This window comes from Podarcis erhardii (assembly GCF_964252035.2).
Source record: "Podarcis erhardii genome assembly, chromosome: 12".
Lineage (NCBI taxonomy): Eukaryota > Metazoa > Chordata > Lepidosauria > Squamata > Lacertidae > Podarcis > Podarcis erhardii.
Window position 1 is genome coordinate 21,862,720 of NC_138513.1, and position 22,810 is coordinate 21,885,529.

Genomic DNA, 22,810 nt, shown 5'->3' on the forward strand with positions numbered 1-22,810 from the left:
TGCCTGAATTATATATTACTCTATTAATCTTGCAGCTATGAAGAAGGAAAACCTTTCGGGGGTTTCTTTCGGTGGCAGAGTTATGAGCAGCCTGTACATAAAAAACTTAAGAATTTTAGTACTGTTATCAAGATGTTACGACTGAATGTGTTCAAGGCTTTTGCAAAATTGCACATATTCCTTTTGTCTACTTGTTGTTTTTTTTAAAAGGGGGGGAATGTCCATTTTAAACAAAAAGTATGTTTGTGTAAATAAGTAAAATTTGCTTATAGTAGCAGTAGTATATCCTGGATTTTGGAGCAAAGGATTTCACTGTCCCTTGTGCTCATTATAAGCAAATGTTCAGAACCCTGCGAGTACCTTTTTTTGGTTGTTACCAGCCTTAACTAATATGCCATAATGTGTCTCTTTCTTTCTTTCTCCCACCCACCCTTGTTCTTTAATTCTAATAATAGCAACCAGCCTAAAAAAAAAGCAAATGCCATGCACAGACATTGCTTGCTTGAAACGAAGGTATTTCCCAAGCTAGACTCACCCCAGATTGATTTCTCAGTGAGTTGGTATAGGTTGAACGGCTCTTGTAAATGAGTCCACGCTTCTCTAAGCTTTCAATTTGATGCACCATGATTCAATCAAAGGTGAAAATGTTCATCTGGATAAGTTCACATGATGGTTAAACAAGTGTGTGAGAGTGAGAGAAAGAACATTAAAATAGCACTGATTAGCTGAAATTAGTGTGGAAGTATGAGTGAGGAAAGCCTCAGAACTACGCAAGACTTCATAAGATTAATTATAACCCTTCATTTTTCTCCTTCACTAGACAACTGAGAACAATCTTCCCAATTATTATCCAATAAATTGCTGGAGCCAAGCAGGTCTGGTCAGTGCTTGGATGGGTGACCACCAGAGAACCATCTAGGTTTCCATGGCAGAGGAAAGGCAGAATAGAAATGTAATAAAATTACAACAAATTAAATATTTGTGCTGGAAAGGTAAGAAAGCAAAGCACAGTTGGTGTAGACATGTGGTGATTTCGCCTTTCCATAACCCTTTAAGCACAGACTACTGCAAGCACAAAGTTTTGCACCTGACTAAATAGATAATTTAACTACACATCCTATATCCGGTTCTTGCTGCTGCTGCCGCCGCCTCCTTACTGTCCCTACAACTTGCCTGTTTTCAGTATTAATATATTAATAGCAGCTGATTGAAACAAGTTTCCTCTGAGCAGCCATTTTAAGTTGCACCCCCGTTTTAGCTGTTATGGGGCATTTTTAGTTTTTAGATTCAATAGCATGCTGTTAAACTGAACGTGGCAAGGCTGTAACTTCTGTTTAGGAAATCTGCATTGTGGGATCTGCAAGAACAATTGCGACCTGCATCCCAAAATCCAAATCTGAAGTGCTTTTCTTCTTGCAGAAATTTGGGCTGATTGACATGCTAAAGAAAATACTCCTCTATTAAAGGCCAAATGCATCTGGGGTCAGTTCTGCATGCATTATTTGACCAAATGCAAGTGTCCAATGGATAACATTGTGCTATCAAATTTGCAGATGTTTTGTGATTCCGGCATCTTAAAGAGATTACTAGCTATTGAATCTATCAGCACAGATGGATGTTTGAATAAACGTTATCACTTCCATACTATTTTGTTTTGAATTACATTTAATCCAGAAAAAGGCTTTGTTCCAAGCACTTTTAGATTTTATATAATGACGTGTCCAGTACCAAGCTATTAGCTTGAATATCTTGCCACAAATATGAATTTTGTAATGTTGGTATATATTCTTAACTGCAAGCCTAGTTAATATTACATAGCTTTTACTGGCTTCTTAAACAAACACACACACACACACACACACACACAGGCAAATAAGAAATGTGGGAACAAGCCAATATAATTGATTACTTTGAAATGCGCTTTTTAGTCTTGGGAAGCTTCCTTCGCTTGTTTGGATTGGGTACTATTTTTTTAACCTTGAGTGCTTGCAGAGCTGTAGCAGGAGAGGCAATCCTGCTGCAATCTGCTCGTTTCCGCTTGTGGTTGGGAGAGCGCTCTTCCGGGTCTGACTCTGTGCACTCACCCGCCTGCAAGTTCGCCGGAGGAGCATCTTCAGTGGCCAGCAAACGTTCTGTCCCGTGCTGAATCCAGGGCACATCCAAATGTGGTATTCGCGGGATAATGGTTTTGGCTACCTCTGCAAAAGCATCGGTGTCCTTTTTAAATCCCAGGGCTAGGACGGACGTTAACCCGAGGAGCGGTGCAAGGCTTTCACTGAGACGTGGAACCTGGCCGGCTGGAGTGGCCCGGCTTGCGCAGAGCAGAATAAGGTGAGATGTTAGCATAGCAGGTTTGGCAGACTTGCAAACAAGCACCAGAAGCAGCTCATTTTTTTCCAGCGCTCTTGTTACTTCATTGATCCCGATAGCGAGTTGGTTTCTGATTTGCAAGTTTGTCCACCCATGTGCTTTAGCATCTCCAGGGCAATTCTCGTCTTGAAGTCTGTTGGTCTGGCCATCGCCTTGTTCTTTCTCCTGCTTCTTTCCAGAAGAGGGTTTCGTCCTTCTCCGAGTCTCTACCTTTTCTAACCCAGTCTGTTTCATAACATCTCCTAAGGCTTCCAGTATGTAGTGCATGTCTGCTCCATCCACAGGGCTCCACTGCAGAGTATACGGGTTGCTCAAAGATGTCTTTACAGTCATTTGCTTCGATTTACGGGCTGACGATCCCTTTGCTGCCTGAAGGGACATCTTTGATGCTCTTGGTATGGTTTGCCAACCTGAGCTGCGAATGAAAAAGCAGCAAAAAATTCTGCAAACTAAACCAGAGATATACACAACATCTATAGGCATGCATCCCCCATCCCAACACATTCTTGCTTCTTTAATATATATTTTTCTAACATATTTGGCACTGCTAGGTTCTTAACTTCTACCTAGCCTTGAAACTGCAAAATAAACTGTTCATTTGCACAAAGCATGGTTGCTTATATCCAGCGGTACATGCTTAGCCATACAAAAAGGGGAGTCTGCAAAAAATTGCAACGAGGATCTAAAAGTTGTAAGCGACAAATGTGTTTCCATTTGATGCTGAAATATTTTGGAATTATATTTTGGAAATAATGCACAATATACTAGGAACAATGAAAAGTCTAGGAAGAAAAGCTAGTATCGTTTAGAAGGACATTTAAATCCTAAATTTTAAAAAAGAGTGTTCCTAAAGAAATCTCAGAAATGTGTCTTTCCACTGGGCTCTCTGATATGTGAATTCAGTTCGATTTCTGCATTTCGTGAGATCTCTGCATATAGGCTACAATCTCAGGAGGGGGTTCCCTGTACTAGCCCCATTCAAATGAATGAAAACAACAAAACACTACCCTGGACTCTGCCAACGATGTGCACTATCTAGTCAAGTTCAATATTTAAGCTTCCCTTGTCTCTCTCAAGAAGACATGTCACAACCCATCTGTATATCTGACTCCTGTCTCAATGTATCAGTGCAACGTCTCTCGATGTTAAACCATGTCTGTTCTATCATCAACTTTACTTATTTAAACCCTGCTTTCTTCTCCCCAGAAGCAGGACTTACAGCAGCTGATGAAAATAAAAACAAACATGAGTAAAACAGGAAGCTAAAAACATATAAAGGATAATAGATAAAAAGTAACAAGAATATCTAAACAGTAGATTTAGGAAGGCTGATTGTTTGCTCAACATCTGTCGCTTGCACTTGAGATAGAGGCTGCAAGGCAAACTGTGGCTGCATGACTCCTACACTAAATAGGGGACTGCACTAGTTCAAGACAGTGGGCAGAAAATTTATTAGTTATCAGGGGTCAACAAACTTTTCCAGCAGGGGGCCGGTTCACTGTCCCTCAGACCTTGTGGGGGGCCGGACTTGGGGGGGGGGATGAACGAATTCCTATGCCCCACAAATAACCCAGAGATGCATTTTAAATAAAAGGACACATTCTACTCATGTAAAAACACGCTGAGTCCGCGGGCCGGATTTAAAGGCGATTGGGCCGGATCCAGCCCCCGGGCCTTAGTTTGCCTACCCATGGATTAGTATCGCTGGGTAATTTGCAATAGCTTATCAATAATTTCTGACTCCCAATTTTTCAGCAGCAGAAACATAATGGCTTTTCCCACAGCAAATATGTTGCTGAACTGCAGAAAGCTAACCAGGAGTGTACTTTTTTATGCAAAAAGATCTTCGTTCGGATTTGGAACGGAAAACGGAAGTCCAGACTCAGAATACGGGGCCGCGCACCCTGCTCTTTATACCTGGCCCTGATAGGCAGATCTACCGACACTGACATCTTGAGCATCCCTGCACTAAATCACTTCCGAGAATTTAAAATTCAAGGACTCCTTCGGGTTGCAGCTGAGATGAGCCTCTTTGAAAGCTTCCTTAAGCGTAAAAGGAAAAAAAAAGCACCTCTCTGCAAGTTGAACAACGAAGCCCAACCTTCCCTGTTAAAGAGACGTGCTCAATCCCGGCCTGCTCTCTCTTCTCCGGCAGCAAGAAGCATTCGGAAACGTTGCTACCACCTCTGGCCGCTGCACGTGTAGACTTGGCCATAACCCGCCCCATTCCCACGTGGCAACAACCCACCACTACAGCAGACAGCAGGACTCCTTCCGACCCTCGTGGGCGTCCGCTCTCAGGCTCCTCTCCGGCGGCCGAGCGCGCTGCGATCCCGGCTTCCTTCCCGCGGCCTCCAAAACCTTCCTGCGTGCGCGGAGGGAAGCGGAAGAGCCCGGCTCGCCTGGCCCAGGACCGCCCTCCTTCCAGGCGGAGCTTGCGCCCGGAAAGCCAGGCACAAGGCAGGCGCGCAAGCCGCGGTTTGCTCCTGCGGCGGCCGCCAGAGGGCGCTGCGAGCACAGTCTTCGCGTAGGTTTCGTGCGAGCTGTGCTCGACGGGGCTTTACTCCGAGGAAAAGGTCACGCCTTTCTGCCGTACTAGTTCCTGGCTGAGCGTTCCCTCGGACTCCCCACAACCCAGGACATAGGGGAAGGGGGCCCGGGAACCCTCTAAGCCATGGTTAGGCAAACTAAGGCCCGGGGGCCGGATCCGGCCCAATCGCCTTCTAAATCCGGCCCGCGGACGGTCAGGGAATCCGCGTGTTTTTACATGAGTAGAATGTGTCCTTTTATTTAAAATGCATCTCTGGGGTATTTGTGGGGAATAGGAATTCGTTCACCCTCCCCCCCAAAAAAATCAAAGTCCGGTACCCCACAAGGGCTGAGGGACAGTGGTCCGGCCCCCTGCTGAAAAAACTTGCTGACCCCTGCTCTAAGCGTTGCTGGAGTCCAGCTCCCATCAGCCCCAGCAAGCATCGTCAGAGACGATGGGGCTGGAGTCATAGAATAATTGTAGAGTTGGGACCCTGAGGATCATCTAGCAGTCCAACCCCCCTGCAGTGCAAGAATATGCAGCTGTCACATACAGGGATTGAGCTTGCAACTGTGGCCTTATCAGCTCTAACCAAGTCCAGCAACAGCTGGCAAGGCATAGAATTCCCATCACTGCATAATATCAACCAAGAGACCTTCCCACCGTTTCCCTCCAGCTGGCAGAGGTTCCTGTGCTACAGAGAGAGAGAGAGAGAGAGAGAGAGAGTGAGAGTGTACAGTCATACCTCGGGTTGAAGTAGCTTCTGGTTGAGCGTTTTCAGGTTATGCTCCACGGCGAACATGTTACTTCCAGGTTTTGCCGCTCGCGCATGCGCACTCATGCGTGGAAGCGGCGAATCGCAGACGCGAGTTGCGTTTAATTCAGGATGTGAACAGGGCTCCGGAAAGGATCCCAGAGGTACCACTGTATATATAAATGCAGATCTGGGTAGTTCAACAGGTACAGCTTTCTCCTTTGGTAAGCAAATTGAAAATACTGTAGTGGAATATCTGCTTGCTATTCTGCTGTTAGAGACAAAGGACAGGAGTCCTACTGAAGGAGAGAAGTAACAGTTCTTAGATTGCTATTAAATAAAACCCAGCAGCATACGATCTAAGAGGGCCACCAAGTCCTTATTCAAAAACAGGAAATGGGTCTTATAACACTTTAAAGCATGGACAGCTGCCCCCCCCATCAAGTAAAACAATAGAAATACTCTTAACTAACTGACCGATCACATTGGTTCTTCCCCCAAAAATCCTGCCCCCCCCCAAAAAAAATCCTGGCTACACCCATGGTTTAAAGGCTGGCAGCTGTATGGTGGCATAAGCCCTATTTCATCTGCCGAATGACTGAATGAATAAAGTTGAATGAACTTTATTGTTTAAAGCCTATAAATACAACAAAAAGTCACTTTGAGATAGTCTGAACAGACGTGTGTGTGTGTGCGCGCGCACCAAAAACAAAACTGTTGCTCCCCCACGTAAACCACATATTACCCTCCTACAATAAACTTTGAAATACATTAAACATTGCTAACTTAATGATTTAATGTGTGGCAAGACCAGGTGGAGGTGGGGAGAGAGCTCCTCTTCAAACCTGTACAATCTGTTAGCACAAAAAGGCACCCATTTAGCAGGTATAGGCAAACTTGGTCCTCCAGATGTTTTGGGACTACAACTCCCATCATCCCTAACCACTGGTCCTGCTAGCTAGGGATGATGGGAGTTGTAGTCCCAAAACATCTGGAGTTTGCCCATGCCTGCCCATTTAGGATCAATGATGTAATGCAAGTGTGCATGACGCATCAGCCCTAAGGGGCAAGAACGAACTAGCACTGCATGAAATAAACACTAGGTGGCACTAAACGAGCGATACGTACAATGGGATGCACATTGCAATCATTCTCGCTTGAGTGCATTCCAAGGGCACGGCGGAAATTCAATGTACTGTACTGTATTCCTGTGCAAAACCTTTGTTGGCTGACATACAACATAGAAATAAACTGTAACATAATATTCAGAAGGAAGCAATACATTCCAGTGACCAAAGTCTTTTCTTTCAGTTTGCTTTGTTCCCATTTTAAACTGCAAATGCAAGAGGCCTGCTTTAAATTGCATTGGGGGGGGGGAGGTTTGACACAGAGAAAGGCAAGGATTAGTGTCGGACTGCTGCAACAAGTTTGTTTATTTTTTAAAAAGTGTTGGCGTAAGCTGAAGTTTGAGACATTAAGCGAAGAGATCCCTTGCACACTGGCGGAGTAAAGCTTCCTTGGATTTGGGAGGTCACAGGGTGCTGGGAAACAAATGAGGTAATTTGCATCAGGTGATGATGACATACCTCTCTCCGCTCTGGTGTACAGAGCAAAGTTAAATTGCAACTTGAAATGCATCAGGGGGAGCAACCCTGCTGTGTTTTAAATTGCCAATATGCATATAGACTAAATTTCCAATATGCCTTTGAACCCCACCCTCAAAATACTGACAAGTTTCGTTGGCAGCCAGTAAGTCGCTGACTAGCAATTCCATTCTGTTTTCTTGCCTCTCCTTGCTGTTAGATTTTGCCCACATCAACACCATACATATAAAGCACTATTATTATTATTATTATTATTATTATTATTATTATTATTATTATTATTATTATTGCTTTATTGGTTTAACAAAACAGAAAACAAAATCAAACTATATATAGCAATTAACAAAAAAAAAATTGCGTGGCTATTCCCTCCCCCCCCACAGGTGTAAAGAATAAAGACACAGGACACAAGAATTTAAGTTAATGGGCGAAAATGGCCACAACTTTATTGATTACAGGTAAGAGAGGTATTGGCTTTAGGCATTGGCCCCTAACCGACTATCCGGTCTAACCGGGAAGGGTTAAACACCAACAGGGGGAGCTACCTGAGATGCGTATCCCTAGGCGCTCCCCGAGGGGTTACCGCTCGGGGGCGCGCTTTAGGCCCTAGCCTCCGTAGGTTTCGGACGAGGCGTCGCCCCTCGGAGTCCTTTAACGAACTACCCTTCAATCATTGGGGGAGGTGATGGCGCTCCTCCCCCCCGACCTCATTTGCATGACAATACCCCGGCCAATGCCTACCGCCACACGAGCCGCATTGAGCAGGCTCGCCGCCAATACCCTCAGACCTGTAACCAATCCCTAATTCCCCTAAAAATGTCCGCAAGCCAGATATCGTTGCCGGCATCAGATAAATGCACGCCATCCCAGCGATAAAGCGTATCTTTGAAATATTGAATTTCGGGGTGTTTGATAACTCGTCCGCCCAACGCGGCCACCCTGCGCCCGACGTTGCGCTCCACGATTCGCCTGGCTTTATCCACCGCAGCGGGTTTCACCGCATCCCGCCAATGCCGCCTTTCCAGCAAGGAAGACCAAATTAATGTAGTGTTAGCGTGAGACGCCTGTAACCGTTCCAAATCATTTATAATGTTCCACATTAAGTTCACCCCTTTCCTATATGCCAGGTCGTTCTCACCCAGTTGTATGACCAAGGCATCCGGGGCACCCTCATCCGCGATTTTTTGGGATATGACTGGGAAGAATTCTTCCCAACGCATACCCCGCCTAGAGATCCATGAAACTTTAACATAGTTAGGTAGCTTGAGGTCAGCGTCCCAACGCCTAAATTCCGCTCGGCGTTTCGCCCAATGAACGATACTGTGACCGATAATCCACAGTTGCACCAAGGCAGCACCTGGAAGAATACAATAAGAGAGCCGGGTAAGGGGAGAGTAAAGACTAGCGGGGAATTAAAAGGGCTTACGAATGTAGCCCTTATATGCGTTGGATTTCCAGCGCCCCATTTCCATAATCCTCTCAGCAGGGAAGCCCATATGTACGGCAGTAGTCGCTGCCCCAATGCGAAAGGAGTGTGCGGCGTACTCCTCTTGTGGAAGACCAATGGCTGCCACTGCCTTACGCATGACTCTCGTGAACTGATGTTTGGAAAGAAAGGAGCCATCAGCATGAACGAAGAAAGGGCCATTAAAATTCGGTCTCACGCACAGATATTTTCTAGCATCTTTTACTGGGCAAGGGCCAGCCCTCTGGGTTGCCTGGAGGCGGATCAAGGTTCCCCTGCCAAGCTGATCAGTTTTGGAACTGCGGATTTTTAGCAACACGTGCGAGCTGGCAACTGTTACGTCCCCCAACAACAGGCCCCTATTGGCTGTAAGGTGTTCGCAGACCACCTCGCCAATGCGTAACGCCCCGAAAAATGCGAAGGAAAATGCTGCGGAGAATAATCTGGCCTCATACCTAGACCAACAAAGGACCCTAAGCTTCCTGCGTATTTGGGTAAGTATGTCAAGCGTTATGGGCCTTCGACCATCTTGGCCCTGCGGTCTGGCCCTGCGCCAGCCCTCCAGCATTTTGCGAACTACAAAATGTGAACAGGGATCAACAGAGAATAAAGCTTTAGAAAAGAAAGATATCGCTGCCAAATGGATGTTGAGGGTTTTGGGGGCCCGACCCAGATCGCGAAGCTTAACCATATACTCGATGACTTCTGACTTAGATGGCGGCCTGCCAGGCCTAAACCTCTCCTTCTTCCTGCGGAAAGATGTAAAGTCTAGCCATGCCTTATTGTAAGATTTAAGGGTGGAAGGCGCCAGCGCAGACAATACTCCCTTTATTGCTTCTCGTTCCCAATACTCCAGAGGTGCTCCGGAAACGGTTGCGGCTGCTGCTGCGCATCCGGCGCCAATGAGCGAAAGCGTTCCATCTGGAAACGAGATAGAGCATCCGCAATGTTATTGTCTATACCAGGAACGAATTTGGCGGAAGCGTGGAGGTTCAACCGCAGGCATGAAAGAACGAAATACCGCAAAAGCGAAGCAACCCTTGGGGAATGCGCGGATTGCCTATTTAAGACCGAGACCACCGCCTGGTTGTCCGTCCAGAAACAAACTCTATGATTTCTAAACTGCTCTTCCCAGATGTGGATTGCGACAACTATTGGGAAGAATTCCAGGAATGTCAAATCGCGCAGTATTGGTTTACCTTGCCACGAGGGAGGCCAGCGCTGGGCGCACCACTGACCCCTGAAGTAAACGCCAAAACCTAGGGACCCGGCTGCATCCGAATGTACCTGAAAGTCCGATTGCAGCACCAAAGTATCCTGCCATAAAGATATGCCATTAAAACCATCTAGGAATTGCAACCAGACTTGCAGGTCAGACTTCACAGCCTTAGAGAGGCGAACCCTATGATGCGGAGACCGTAAACCCGCTGACAGCTTAGCTAGACGGCCGCAAAAGGGGCGGCCAGGGGAAACCACACGGCAGGCAAAGTTGAGGTGCCCCAAAAGGGATTGAATTTGCCTCAAGGTAACCTTCTTTAAGGGGAGCATTTGGCCAATAAGTTCTTTTAAGGCAGCCAACTTCTCGGATGGTAGCCGCGAAGTTTGGGCCAATGTATCCAGTTCAATCCCCAAATAAGTCATGGTCGTGACTGGGCCCTCAGTTTTTTCGTTCGCCAGGGGGACACCCAATTCGCTGGCTAGGGCTTCAAAAGCATGGAGCAGGGTCCCGCACTCGCCGGCGCTCCTTGCCACCAGAATAAAATCATCGAGGTAGTGCCCTACCCCTTTGGAGCCAGTCCTGAACTTCAAAGCCCATTCTAAAAATGTACTAAAGGTCTCAAATGAAGCACAGGCAATAGAACAACCCATAGGCATGGCTTTGTCGATGAAGAAATCACCCTGGAACTTGAATCCCAACCAGCGGTAGTCATCTGGGTGAACTGGAAGAAGGCGAAATGCCGACTCAATGTCGCATTTTGCCATAAAGGCGCCCGTACCAAAACTCCTCACCAACCGCACAGCTTGATCGAAAGATGCATACTTCACCGTGCACATTTCTTGGGGGATGGCGTCATTGACTGAGGCACCCTTAGGATAAGACAAGTTATGTATCATTCGAAATTCGCCGGGAACCTTCTTAGGGACAATACCGAGGGGAGAAATATGCAAACCCTCAATGGGAGGGGAAGAAAAGGGACCGGCCACCCTCCCAGCCGCGATCTCTTTTTGGATCTTTTTTGCGGCAATGTCGGGTCGTTCAAGCACAGACTTCTGGTTAGGAGGACAACTAGCGTTAGGGGTGAAGGTAACTGGGATTCTAAACCCCTTAGAGAACCCTTCATCTAACAAGCAGGCCGCTTGTCTATCTGGGTAAAGCTTTAACAGTGCTCTCAGGGGCTGTAATTTTATCGGGGAGTACGCCAGGCTGAGGGAAACGTTAGTACCGGGCCCCAGATGGTCCTTGGGCGGTACCAGCAGGTCCCGCGGGGGCACCTCGATTACCCCGTGTGAGGTGACCCCTGCCTCCACGAAAGGGCTGCTGCCTCCCTTTGTAGCAGTTGATTGCAGGGTGGCTGCCCAAGCACTTGTCACATTCGTGCATGTACTTACAAGCTGTGCGCAGGCAGGTACCCTTGTTGAAGTCCCAACAGTGTCTACGGCGTTGCGACTCAACCTTACCGGACTTCGGCTGCTCAGAGGATTTCTTTTCGATGTTCGGTCCCACATGCTCCAACCAGCAGTTGTTGTCCTTTTGGTCCCAGCGCGTCGAGGAGAGCGTTGAGGCGTTCCTCCGGAATTCCTCATCATACGCCAAGGCGGCCTCATCGCCTGCCAACTCCCGAGCCCGCCTGACGTGCGCGAGATAAGCCGCGAGATGCACGCCTCGCTTCGGATAACAACCAGCCACTACTGCCATAAAAACTTGATACCCGTTAAGCCAATTCTCGAACGTTCGTTCAACCCGAGGAGCCCTGTACCTCTTTTTACCGTAATACCTTCTTTTCTCACCCTTACCCTTAACTTGAGCTGGGGGTACCAATGAAAACATGTCAACGTAATCGCCATTCAAAATCTTATTCCGCTTCCTCTTAGAGAGGAGATTCCCCAGAATAAAGTCGGTGGCTGCATGGGTTGAGACTTTAACGTCCTGGACCAGAGCGCCATCCTTCCATTCAAGGGTGCCGTTAAAGGCTTTTCTGTGAGAATTGGCCCTCCTTTCATGCATCCACCGTGGAAGACCTGTGTCTTCGCCCTCCCCCCAATATGTCTCCAAGGGAGCATCACTATCCCCTTCCGAAGAAGAAGTACCTGTCTCATCGTCAGAATCTGAAGTATCTTCCTTCCTGCTCTTCTTCGACCGATGCTTCCTCTTCGACTTCCGCTTACGGTTCCGTGAGACCCCATCACTATCCCCTTCCGGAGAAGAAGTGCCAGTCCCATCGTCAGAATCTGAAGTCTCTCCCTTCCTGCTCTTCTTCGACCGATGCTTCCTCTTCGACTTCCGTTTACGATTCCGTGAGACCCCATCGCTCGGGGCGGGGTCATTGGTGACCTGGGTCGCCTGCTGTGGCGGTATCTCCTCATCCGATGACGAACCCTCCGAGGAGCTCTGCCGCACTTGGTTGTCCTGGAAAACACTAGGCACATCCATTATCTCCTGACTTGGACCTGCAGAGGTGGCAGCCGGGGGTCTTGGCTTAGCCCTAGGCCTCTGAGCAGGTGCCTTGCCTTTTTGCGGGCCAGACTTAGGCTTTTGAGTACGCGCAGTTTGTTGACGTGTACGAGGCCTGCTGGGGGCCTGCTGGGCCGTGGAAGCTGCGCTGGTAGATGGCCCATCCTGATCCTGCTGACTGGGGAGAGTATCCGGGATAATATCCTGAGTCACCTCAACAATGTTTGGAGAGGGAGTGATGGGTGCCCTACACTGGGCATAAAAGGATTGCAGAGCGGAAAGTAACTGGGCTATGGCCTGAGGATTGCCCGGACCTGTTGGCACCAGGACATTACCGGGCTGAGGTGCCTGAGGGTTACTGTTGCCCTCCATCGCAAACAAGAAGGCAAAGCCAAAAGGCTGCGCGGCGCGCCGGGTTAGATTAGCGCACCACCAGAGGCAGAACGATATTTAGAAAGAATCTCAAGCTGATTGTTTCAGGCTCGAAAACGTGACGGGGCGTGCTTGTCCACTTGGCCTATCTTAAAGTGATATAGTACAAAATAAAGGTAAAAGGAATATCAATATATAAATTTATTTTTTATTTTATTTTTTATTTTTTATTATTATTATTATTATTATTATTATTTATTTATTTTTATTTTATTTTATATATATATATATATTTATTATTATTGTAATTTTTTCTTAAAAAAAAAAAATTATTTATTTATTTATTTATTGTATTTATTTATTTTATTATATCTCTATTTTTTATTTTTTATTTATTTTATTTTATTTTTTATTAGTTTTATTTATTTATTTATTTACCTATTTTTATAACCAAGCCCCAGCAATGACAATTTGAAAAAAAAAAAAAATTGCGTCTACCAGCGATCAGTGGCTGCAACTGAAAATAAGGATCTAAATTGAGCTAGAGAAAAGGGCTGCAATTATATTTTCTGCCGCTAGATGGCAATGTCCACCAAGAGTTTGGTAAAACCCCCGCAAGAAACTGGAGCTTAAGTCTCAGCACGCCACATAAAATAAAATTTAAAGCACACAACACACCAAATAACAGTAACTGGCAAATGCAGAAGTGATGCAATATGAATTGTGTATCAGCTTAATATAAATTAACAGCTAGGGGTGTAGGAATAAGGCTGCCCAGCTCCCGACTAGCCGCGCTGGGAGAGCGTCCCCAGTTGGGGCTAGGGGGCGAGCTGCCGTAGCTTCTCCTGAGGCCTCCCAAGATGCTGGGAGAGCGTCCCCAGTTGGGGCTAGGGGTATTCGAGCTCGCTGCCAGGGAGAAAAGGGGCGAGCCGGTGGCTGCCCCGACCTTATGTGGCCTCTAGGAGGCCCGCCCCTGCCGCCAGCCGATTGGCTGGCGCGCGGGGGTGTGACTGGGGAATCCCTGAATCGCGCGAGGCTGACCCCAGCCTCGCCGGAACGTGGGGGGTGACTGGGGAAACCCTGTAATCCCGCGAGGCTGACCTCAGCCCCGCGGGAGTGTGGGAGGGGTCGTGAGCCCGCAACTCCACCCCCTCCTGAGGATCGGTAGTGGCATTGCTTACGTACCCAAAAGAAAGACACAGAATTAATTGCATCCTTTACTAATTCTAATGTGATTTCCGGTCCCCTCCATTGTGGTTCCTAAGTTCCCTTTCACTGCACACTTAATTTTATCTCTCCTAGATTCTCTATCATTTTGTTCTGTAACAGTCTGCTGTTTTCAAGCAGAAACGCAATCCAAGCCTGCCAGTGAATTGATAATATTACAATGTTCTTTTAAGTAATCTCTGTAAATATTCCACTCTCTGTTGAATATTTGATCTGTATGGTCTTGGAAGCTCGCTGTTAATCTTGCTAGTTCAGCATATTCTAACATTTTACTTTGCCAATCTAACTTTGTGGGCGCAGAGTCCCCTTTCCATTTTTAGCAATAACGATCCTAGCTGCTACTACCGCGTATATAAATATTTTCCTTAATCTTTTTGGGATTTCATTATTCATTATGCTTAGTAGGAAGGCTTCAGGCTTCTTTGGGAAGGTACATTTAAACATTTTTTAAAAATTTCATTGTAAATTGTTTCCCAGAAATCCTTGATTTTCTTACAGTTCCACCACATGTGGATCATGGTGCCTTCCGCCTCCCCTCATCTCCAACAGATGTTTGATCTAGTTTTATACATTTTGGCAAATTTTACAGGTGTTAAATACCAACTGTAGAGCATCTTCATGCAGTTCTCCTTCAAGTCATAGCATGCTGTGAACTTGAGGTCCTCCCTCCACAGCCTCTCCCATGATTCCATCTGGATGTTCTAGCCAAAGTCTCCAGCTCACGGCACCATAACACATTTCACTTCCTCCTCCTTGACCTCCCAGTCAAGAAGGAGCTTATACATATTAGAGAGCATTTTTTTATTTGTGCTTATTAAGTCTTTTTCTAATTTTGAAGGTTTCATGGAGAGTCCTTTCTGTTTATCCTTTTGAAATGTTTAATTTATCTGAAAAGCACTATCAACCACTTTTAAAAATCATGGTTTGTTATTATTACTATTTAGTAAATCTGTATACTGCCCTTCATCCATAGAGCTCAGGACAGTTTTCCTCAAGTATCCTGGGATTTGAAAGTTTGCAAAGGGTGCTGAGAGTTGTTAGGAGACAATTATTCCCCTCACAGTGCTGTTTAACAATCAATTCTTTTTCTTACCAGGGAACTCTGGGAATTGCAGCTCTGTGAGGGAAATAGGGAACTCCTAACAACTCTCAGCAGTTGTAATGTTGTTTTTATTTATATCCTGGTTTTTAAACCAACAGATATGCAACACAGCTTACAAGGCTTATAAACATATGCAATAAAACGAACCATAGACTAAAATGTACAATATGACAGACGGCGGAACAATAAACCAGCAATAAACAAAAGGCAGCTGAAAAATAAGTCAACCTAATTGGAAGACAATAATAACATGGGGGGGGGAAATTCTTAAGCAACCACCTTGAAGCTATTAAAAAGGGGATCCAGTGGCTTTCTGCAGGGAGAGTATTCCGCAGGCATGCTACTGAGGAGAGCTGCAGTCTAACAAAATCTGGAGGAGACCAGTTCCCCAATCCCCATCGTCAGAATCAATGGTACACTGCAACATTTTGTTGCAGGTCGTACTTGAAGATCAGCCCATTGCGAGCGGGTCTGCAGCTCACAGCGTTCGGCGCTCTCGCGCGCTGCTCACCACTGCCCCCTAGCGACTCGAGGGGCTGCTGCCGCAAAGCCCAGCCGCCAATCACCAAAGCGCGCTGCCTCTCCGCAGCTGGTCTGGTTTCCAAGGCAGCGAGGCGGCAGCAGTAGCATCACCTACTTGGCTCACTTTTCGGGAGCTCGCGCCTCTGGTGCGACGTCACAGTGCCTTCTTGTCCAATGGGGACGCTTGGGTCGACGGCATTATAAATAAGGGCTGCGAGAGGGAGCAGCGGCTTCATTCCGGACGGGGCGGGGCTTTGCTGAGAGCGCAGGAGCCGTCGCAGGTTGTGCACCATGACTCTGGAGGTAAGGGAACCTCGAGGGAAGGAGCGGGGCGGGGGGAAGCCCGGCGGCGCCTGAAGCAGCGGCGTGAGCGCAGCTTCTGGAGAAGGTGGGCTCGCCTGGCGCCTCACCCGAGGGACCCGGACTGCGCCGAGAGTGGAACTTGGGGAGGAGTAGCAGCGGGGGAAGGCTGCTGGTCCTGAGGTTTTGCAGCAGTATTCGGCGAGTGACCTCCTGTGCTGTGCAGGATCGGCTGCTGGGTTCGATCCAATCCAGCGAAGCTATTCTTAGGCAAACCCTATGCCTGCACCGTGCAATCCTATATCTGGAAGGATTGAGCCTCATTGAACTCAATGGAACTTATTTTTGAACAGACGTGTATAGAATTGCTGTGTAATACACTCTTTTAACAAAGTACAGAGGAGTGCGTGACTTGGGTTTCCCTATCTGACTATTTCCTACACCTTTTGGTTGGAAGGGAATTCCCCCCCCCAGCTGTTTGGCTCAGGGGTCAGCACTGCGGTGATCAACTGGACCCCGCCCCCCACAAGTCACTATAACATTGCACCTCATGTCGAAGTATATAGGTGCAGAATTGAGGACTTAAAACTTTAGAACCTGGACAGTTATAGCCGTGCATTTGCAGTTCCTCCAGCTAGTACAGTGGTACCTCAGGCTACAAATGCTTCAGGTTACAGATGCTTCAAGTTACAGACTCCGCTAACCCAGAAATAGTACCTCGGGTTAAGAACTTTGCTTCAGGATGAGAACAGAAATCGCGCAGTGGCAGCGGGAAGCCCCATCAGCTAAAGTGGTACCTCGTGTTAAGAACAGTTTCAGGTTAAGAACGAATCTCCAGAATGAATTAAGTTCTTAACCCAAGGTACCACTGTACTGATTCATGAAGTATAATGTGATGAAATGAGTCCCTCCACCCCCACTCAACCACACAAATGGGAGTTGCAATCCATTTAGTGTTGAAACCATAAACTTGGGCAAGTTTCCGTGCACAGTTGCAGAAGATCTGTGTAACTGCTTGGGGACAAGGCAGGGACCTACCTGCCTGATAGACTGGTTTGGGGTTTCAGCTTTAGAGAATTATAGGGGAGCAGTGGAGAGTCTTGTCTTTCAGGATTTGGGTGCTGCATGTTCATTTTTTGTTCATGTGCTAGCTAGTCTCCACTCCAAGTGTGACTGCACAAACACTTACGGCTTCCTCCATCGGAGCAGTTATGGCCGGGGAGCAGCAAAGTTTGAGGACTGCAGCACTCCACTTGCATGCTAGGATCGGAAGCCGCAGCCTCTTCTCTTTCTGATGTGCAGACCTCAGCTCTTTCCTACTTATTCTGCTGGGCCAGCATTAGCATCATGCAGAGAAAGGCTAGGATGAGCTAAAGTGATGCAGCTGGTGAAGGCAGATTCAGCAGCATCATAATCCCTCCCCCAGAAGTACTCAAACTCTGCACACAGCAGCTCTGCTTAACTGCCTGGATTTTGGCTGAATCTTTCGCAAGGGGGATTTGAGGACTACAGATGATTGTTGTGTAACATGCAGTCTTTGTGACTCTCTGCACACATGCAAGCCACAGCCGCCCGCTCCAATTTAAATGAATGGCTGCTAGCTTGTTTCTTATAATGCCATCTAGATGTAGAAATGTAATAAAGCAACGGAGCAATTTAGAATTAAAAACACAACTGTATTCAGACGTGATTAGCATCCAGTTAGAATACAATAGTTTTTCCACATCAGTTGCAACTGTAAATAGATTTTAAGATTTTTTTTGTTTCTTTAATAATATTTGTATGCCACCTTTGTGATTTAATGGGGTTCTCCCCCCCCCCCATAAATGTCTTTTCCCCAAAGTGCATGGCCATGTAGGGGCTTTCTTCTCGGTTTTGGCATTCCAGAAAGGATGCTGCAGCATGCAGTCAGTCAATCGCAACCTATTTTATACATTTATTTAGGCAATTCTATATTGTGCAATCAAGCTATGCCTTCTGGGTGAGCTGTAATACGCTATTTGCAAAAGAGCTCACAAGGTGATTACAGAATATTTAGGGATAACTAATGAGATTACATATTCGTGGAAAAAAAATTTATTGTTTCAGTGCCCATGTGACAATACAGATCTTCTTTCTCCTATTCAGAGTAAGTGCATAAGTGACTTTAGGCAAACAATCCTGAATATAGTTTATCAGATAATTTCAAAGCACCCCCACTAAGAAGTATGAGATTTTGTGTTCTTAGCTAGAGGGGGAATTTACTGGGATTTTTACAAAGCCATTGCCACCCTGGTTGCTATCCTTTAAAAAGCACAGGTAGGTCTGCATGCTGAAAAGGACGCCAGGGTTACATTGCACAATAGCAATCCCCCCCCATGCTATTGCCCCTGGCAGACCACTTTTGAGTTGACAGTGCAGTCCTATGAGTAGTGCAGTCCCAGTAATCAATGGGGCTTACTCCTAAGTATACAGTATAGCATTGCAGCCAAAGGGTACTTTTAAAAGCATTGATTTAGGCCAGTGGTTCTAAAACTTTTCCCCTCTAGGCCACAGTTTCAGAATAATAAAAAAAAATTATAAGAAAAGAAACTGGAAAAGAAATACATTGGAAAACAAAAAGAAGCACTCCGAGCAGTGCTTGATTTTGAAAATATACCCATATTCTGCAAATAAGAAAAACATATTTTAATACTATATTATCTTATACTATACTACACTGAAATTTTAAAATGTTTCTTTGATTGTCCTTTAATCTTCCCACCACACTTGACATCTCCTCTTGTAACACCAGTATGGGACCCCATGCCCTGTTAAGGCCACTGATTTAGGCTGTGTATAAATCATTGGGTTTAAAGTGCATTCTCTGGCCCCTGGAAAAATCACTAGAACTAATTTACGCCTCACAGGCCTACAACATGAAGCACTCTTTAAAAACTACAGTTCCAATGATTCTTTAGGGAGGGGAAATGTCTTTTAAATGTATGATGTGCATGCTGGGGGGTGGGCAGGCTGCTCAAAGTATATAAAAAAACAACTACTGGACTAACTTAAGCACTTAGGTGTAAGTGTGTTTCTTTGGCTCCTTACTGTTGCTTGAAAAACAGCTCCTGGTGATCAAGTTTGTAATAATCCTATTGGCTATTCATATTCTCTGGAACTGGATAAAGGTAAAGGGACCCCTGACCATTAGGTCCAGTCATGACCGACTCTGGGGTTGCGGCGCTCATCTCGCTGTATTGGCCGAGGGAGCCGGCGTACAGCTTCCGGGTCATGTGGCCAGCATGACTAAGCCGCTTCTGGCAAACCAGAGCTGGGCACAGAAACGCCGTTTACCTTCCAGCCTATTTATCTACTTGCACTTTGACGTGCTTTCGAACTGCTAGGTTGGCAGCAGCAGGGACCGAGCAATGTGAGCTCACCCCGTCGCGGGGATTCGAACTGCTGACCTTCTGATCGGCAAGTCCTAGGCTCTGTGGTTTAACCCACAGCGCCACCCGCATCCCTCTGGAACTGGACAGTTCACCATAATTTTGTGGCAAGCTTTTTATGGCTAGGTGTAGTTAAATCTACTATTCTAATATTAATAGAAGCATGTGGGAAGAAAGAATAGTGAGAATTAATCAACAGAAGGGTGGGAAACCAACTCTGAATTTGTAACGGTATTTGTATCAGTGGGTCTAAAACAGGATAGCATGAATGAATGAATGGATACTATGGTTACACATAGTGGACACAGTAATGAATGGGTGCCCTGTTAAAACTGCTCTGTAATGGAACACAGTAGCTCATTGTTTAATTTCAGTGAGGTTTATAGTTGTTTCATCTAATGAATGTTTGTTGGGGGGAGACGTTATGGGAATTTAAGAGCTGACGACTGCATCTTTGTGAGCCAAGGATGAGTTGATTAAGAGTCTGGATTTTAGTGCTGGCTGTTTGCCTATTTGGAAAGTTTCATACTGAATTATTTGTTTCTTTGCAGTACAGTATTTTACTTTCTGATAGGAGAGACAGGTTCCTTATGACACCTTTGTTAAAATAGTCACGATGCTTAACCTGACCTTTATTTCTCATAACAGACATTAGAGCACTTGTGAGGAAAGAGCCCGATTGATTTGCCACAGGCTGGCATTCAGTTCTGGCAGGATCATTGTGTCATGAGCTTTGTGCAAAATACGCATCCTACTGCTCATGCATATAACTGCAGGTCTGCCTGGAGATTTCACAGTGCTAATCAAATAAATAACTTAGCAATGTAGCCATTGGGGCATAGGTAATGCATGTCAGTTGTTGGCAAAGAAGGGTCAATACAAGAGCTGTACTACGTATAGTGGAGCAGTATCTCCTTTCCTGCATCACTGTAATGCGTCTCTTGTGACTTAGAATCATAGCAAAGGCAGATGAGAGAATTATTGACACTGACTCAAGGTTACCCTGAAGTAGCAGAATAAAAAGATGCTGGGCATGTCTTGCTTTTTGTAAAATTAGCTCTGCTCTAAAGGGGAAAGGAGATTGCTAAACCATGTGGACTCTAGACTAGCATCTTTATTTTTAAGGGGTTTTTGTGTGGGAAATGTGGCCAATGTGTTATATAAATGAATATGTAAAACTAGTCAAGTTCTTCATTTAGAATTCTTGAAACATGATCTGTGATTCTTGGAGACTAACAAAGAGAACTGAAAAACAGCCTTTCCAGTCCCATACGTTTCTCTTTTTAAAAACATCATTGTCTGTTGTAGGAGCTAATTCACAAAAATGTACACTCACTCTATCCTTGAGTTACTAGATTCACTTATTCAGAGCTTCCTGCTCTTGGGAGCTGTCATTAGTGCAAATATCAAAGCCACACACCTGGTCTTGAGAGGATTAGCGTGGAAGAAGTTGTTTGCAGCCAAAAACCATTCTCTCCCACCACCCATGGGAAGGAAACCTTTTCCTATAAAAAATAATATTTAACTTGGGATAACTGTCTTTTTTCAGCTCAAAGACAGAGGAACTTGGGTTGTTGATTGCGTGCAATATGTGGTTCCATCACTAGTGTGGTTATATGACAATGCAAGCTAACTGAGCATGCCCTTTATGGAGAAACAGGGGAGCAGAACTTTATCTGAACTTATCTGTGTTTCACATGTAATGTAGTTCTGACCTCAGTGTAGTCGAAAATCAGTAGAGCTGACAGAATATTGAACAGATGGCAGCCATGAAGCCCAAAATGAGGCCTTTTGGCAAGCTCATGGGTAGGCAAACTAAGGCCTGGGGGCCGGATCTGGCCCAATCGCCTTCTAAACCCGGCCCATGGACGGTCTGGGAATCAGCATGTTTTTGCATGAGTAGAATGTGTCATTTTCTTTAAAATGTGTTTCTGGGTTATTTGTGGGGCCTGCCTGGTGCTTTTACATGAGTAGAATGTGTGCTTTTATTTAAAATGCATCTCTGGGTTATTTGTGGGGCATAGGAATTCGTTCATCCCCCCCCCCCCGCAAAAAAATATAGTCCGGCCCCCCCACAAGGTGTGAGGGACAGTGGATTAGCCCCCTGCTGGAAAAGTTTGCTGACTCCTGGGCAAGCCGCTAGCCTCACCCTAGCCCACCTGACAGAAATCTTAGGATAAAATGAGCATAAACCTGCTTTGTGGTGGAACACTGTGATACTGATATGGAAATAATAAAACCCCATGCCTTTTACTGGAAAATAAACTTGGGTAGGTAATTCCAGTCTATCAACATGCTTTAAAATCAGTGAGCCAAATTAGCCCCTTGCTGATCATTAAAGTGTTACAGAGAAATAAACCTGCATTAAGGCTGCCATTTTATACCGCCTTCCTGGGAGCAGGTCCATTGGGACTTTTGAACCAACGTGCATAGGACTGAGATGTAAGTGGTTTTAAATATTGGTCCTATCGCAGACGAGCATATTCTGGCCTGGTAGTATAATATGACGTTCTTGTAGCCATGTCAGACTGAAACCTTACTTCAAGTGAAACCTTATACCCAAGAATAGAAAAATACCAAGGCAAACAAAAAACAACCCAGCTTGCTGAGAGAGCTGATATTGAACAGAGCTGGAAAGATGCCCAGTGTCTTCAGTATCTGCATTGCAGCTCACACAGAGAAAGAGAGTGAGATTCAAGCGATGCTACAACTTGACTGCATGCAACTTGACTGGTTGCATGGGAAGCTTCTTAGCATAACTCGCTGGTAGAGCATTTGTCTTGTGTTTCAGAAGGTCTCAAGTTTGAACTGGCATGACCAGGTGGGGCTAAGAGAGACTCCTCCCTGAAGCATCACACTCCTTGGAAGCAATATATGGCTGTTTTAAGTGAAATTCCTATTTATTTATTTTTGCCTCTCTTCAGGCCGACTTCAACACTGTGGCAGAAAAAGTAAAAAAACTAAAGACCAAACCAACTGATGATGAACTAAAAGAACTGTATGGACTCTACAAGCAGTCGACCGTGGGAAATATTAATATTGGTAACTTTGTACATACCTACATGATACCTACATGTTTATATATTCATTTCAAAGATACTTTGCGTGGGTTTTTATTGAAACTTAGTTGTTGTCTTTTGGCAGAGTGTCCTGGGATGCTGGATTTGAAAGGCAAAGCAAAATGGGAAGCATGGAACCAGAAGAAAGGTGATGGATTTATTACAGCTCTTTATTATTCTGATTCAAAATAATGTCATGTGAAAATAACAAATAAGGCATAGTAATAAAGCTGATTTTTCCCCCTTTACAGGTATGTCAAAAGAAGATGCCATGAAGGCTTACATTTCTAAAGCAAATGAGATGATAGAGAAATATGGACTGTAGATTTTCTTTGGACAATTAGTTCAAAGGCAAGGGCACTACTCATTTTCAGACTGATGTGAACATCATTATTTGCAATAAACTTTTTTCTTCTTTGGAC

At 45.6% G+C, this 22,810-nt stretch overlaps 2 protein-coding genes across 4 annotated transcripts; one reads left to right on the forward strand and one right to left on the reverse strand.

The window, feature by feature from the left end:
• Positions 1-1,880: 1,880 nt before the first annotated feature.
• RPP38 (ribonuclease P/MRP subunit p38) lies at positions 1,881-15,525 on the reverse strand. Of its 3 annotated transcripts, none has more exons than XM_081834908.1 (2): positions 15,377-15,525; positions 1,881-2,785 (listed from the first exon to the last, which is right to left on the reverse strand). In XM_081834908.1, exon 2 carries the CDS (start codon positions 2,749-2,751, stop codon positions 1,906-1,908), a length of 846 nt encoding a protein of 281 aa, XP_081691034.1. In that variant the 5' UTR covers positions 2,752-2,785; positions 15,377-15,525; the 3' UTR covers positions 1,881-1,905. The 3 variants fall into 3 exon arrangements, with proteins under 3 accessions (XP_081691034.1, XP_081691033.1, XP_081691035.1); XM_081834907.1 differs by lacking the exon at positions 15,377-15,525 and adding an exon at positions 4,619-4,774; XM_081834909.1 differs by lacking the exon at positions 15,377-15,525 and adding an exon at positions 4,472-4,580.
• A 239-nt stretch (positions 15,526-15,764) lies between these two features.
• On the forward strand, positions 15,765-22,809 carry ACBD7 (acyl-CoA binding domain containing 7). The gene is made up of 4 exons (XM_081834029.1): positions 15,765-15,922; positions 22,254-22,371; positions 22,474-22,536; positions 22,640-22,809. The coding sequence occupies exons 1-4, from the start codon at positions 15,911-15,913 to the stop codon at positions 22,711-22,713; spliced, it is 267 nt and encodes an 88-aa protein (XP_081690155.1). The 5' UTR covers positions 15,765-15,910; the 3' UTR covers positions 22,714-22,809.
• The last annotated feature ends 1 nt before the right edge of the window (position 22,810 follows it).

Bases quoted from the DNA above. Each gene is read 5' to 3' on its own strand.
- ACBD7 (XM_081834029.1), top strand. The intron at 22,372-22,473 runs GTAACTTTGTAC...GTCTTTTGGCAG, and splicing joins CGTGGGAAATATTAATATTG to AGTGTCCTGGGATGCTGGAT. The intron at 22,537-22,639 runs GTGATGGATTTA...CCCCCTTTACAG, and splicing joins AGCATGGAACCAGAAGAAAG to GTATGTCAAAAGAAGATGCC.
- RPP38 (XM_081834908.1), bottom strand. From the start codon at position 2,751: ATGTCCCTTCAGGCAGCAAAGGGATCGTCAGCCCGTAAATCGAAGCAA.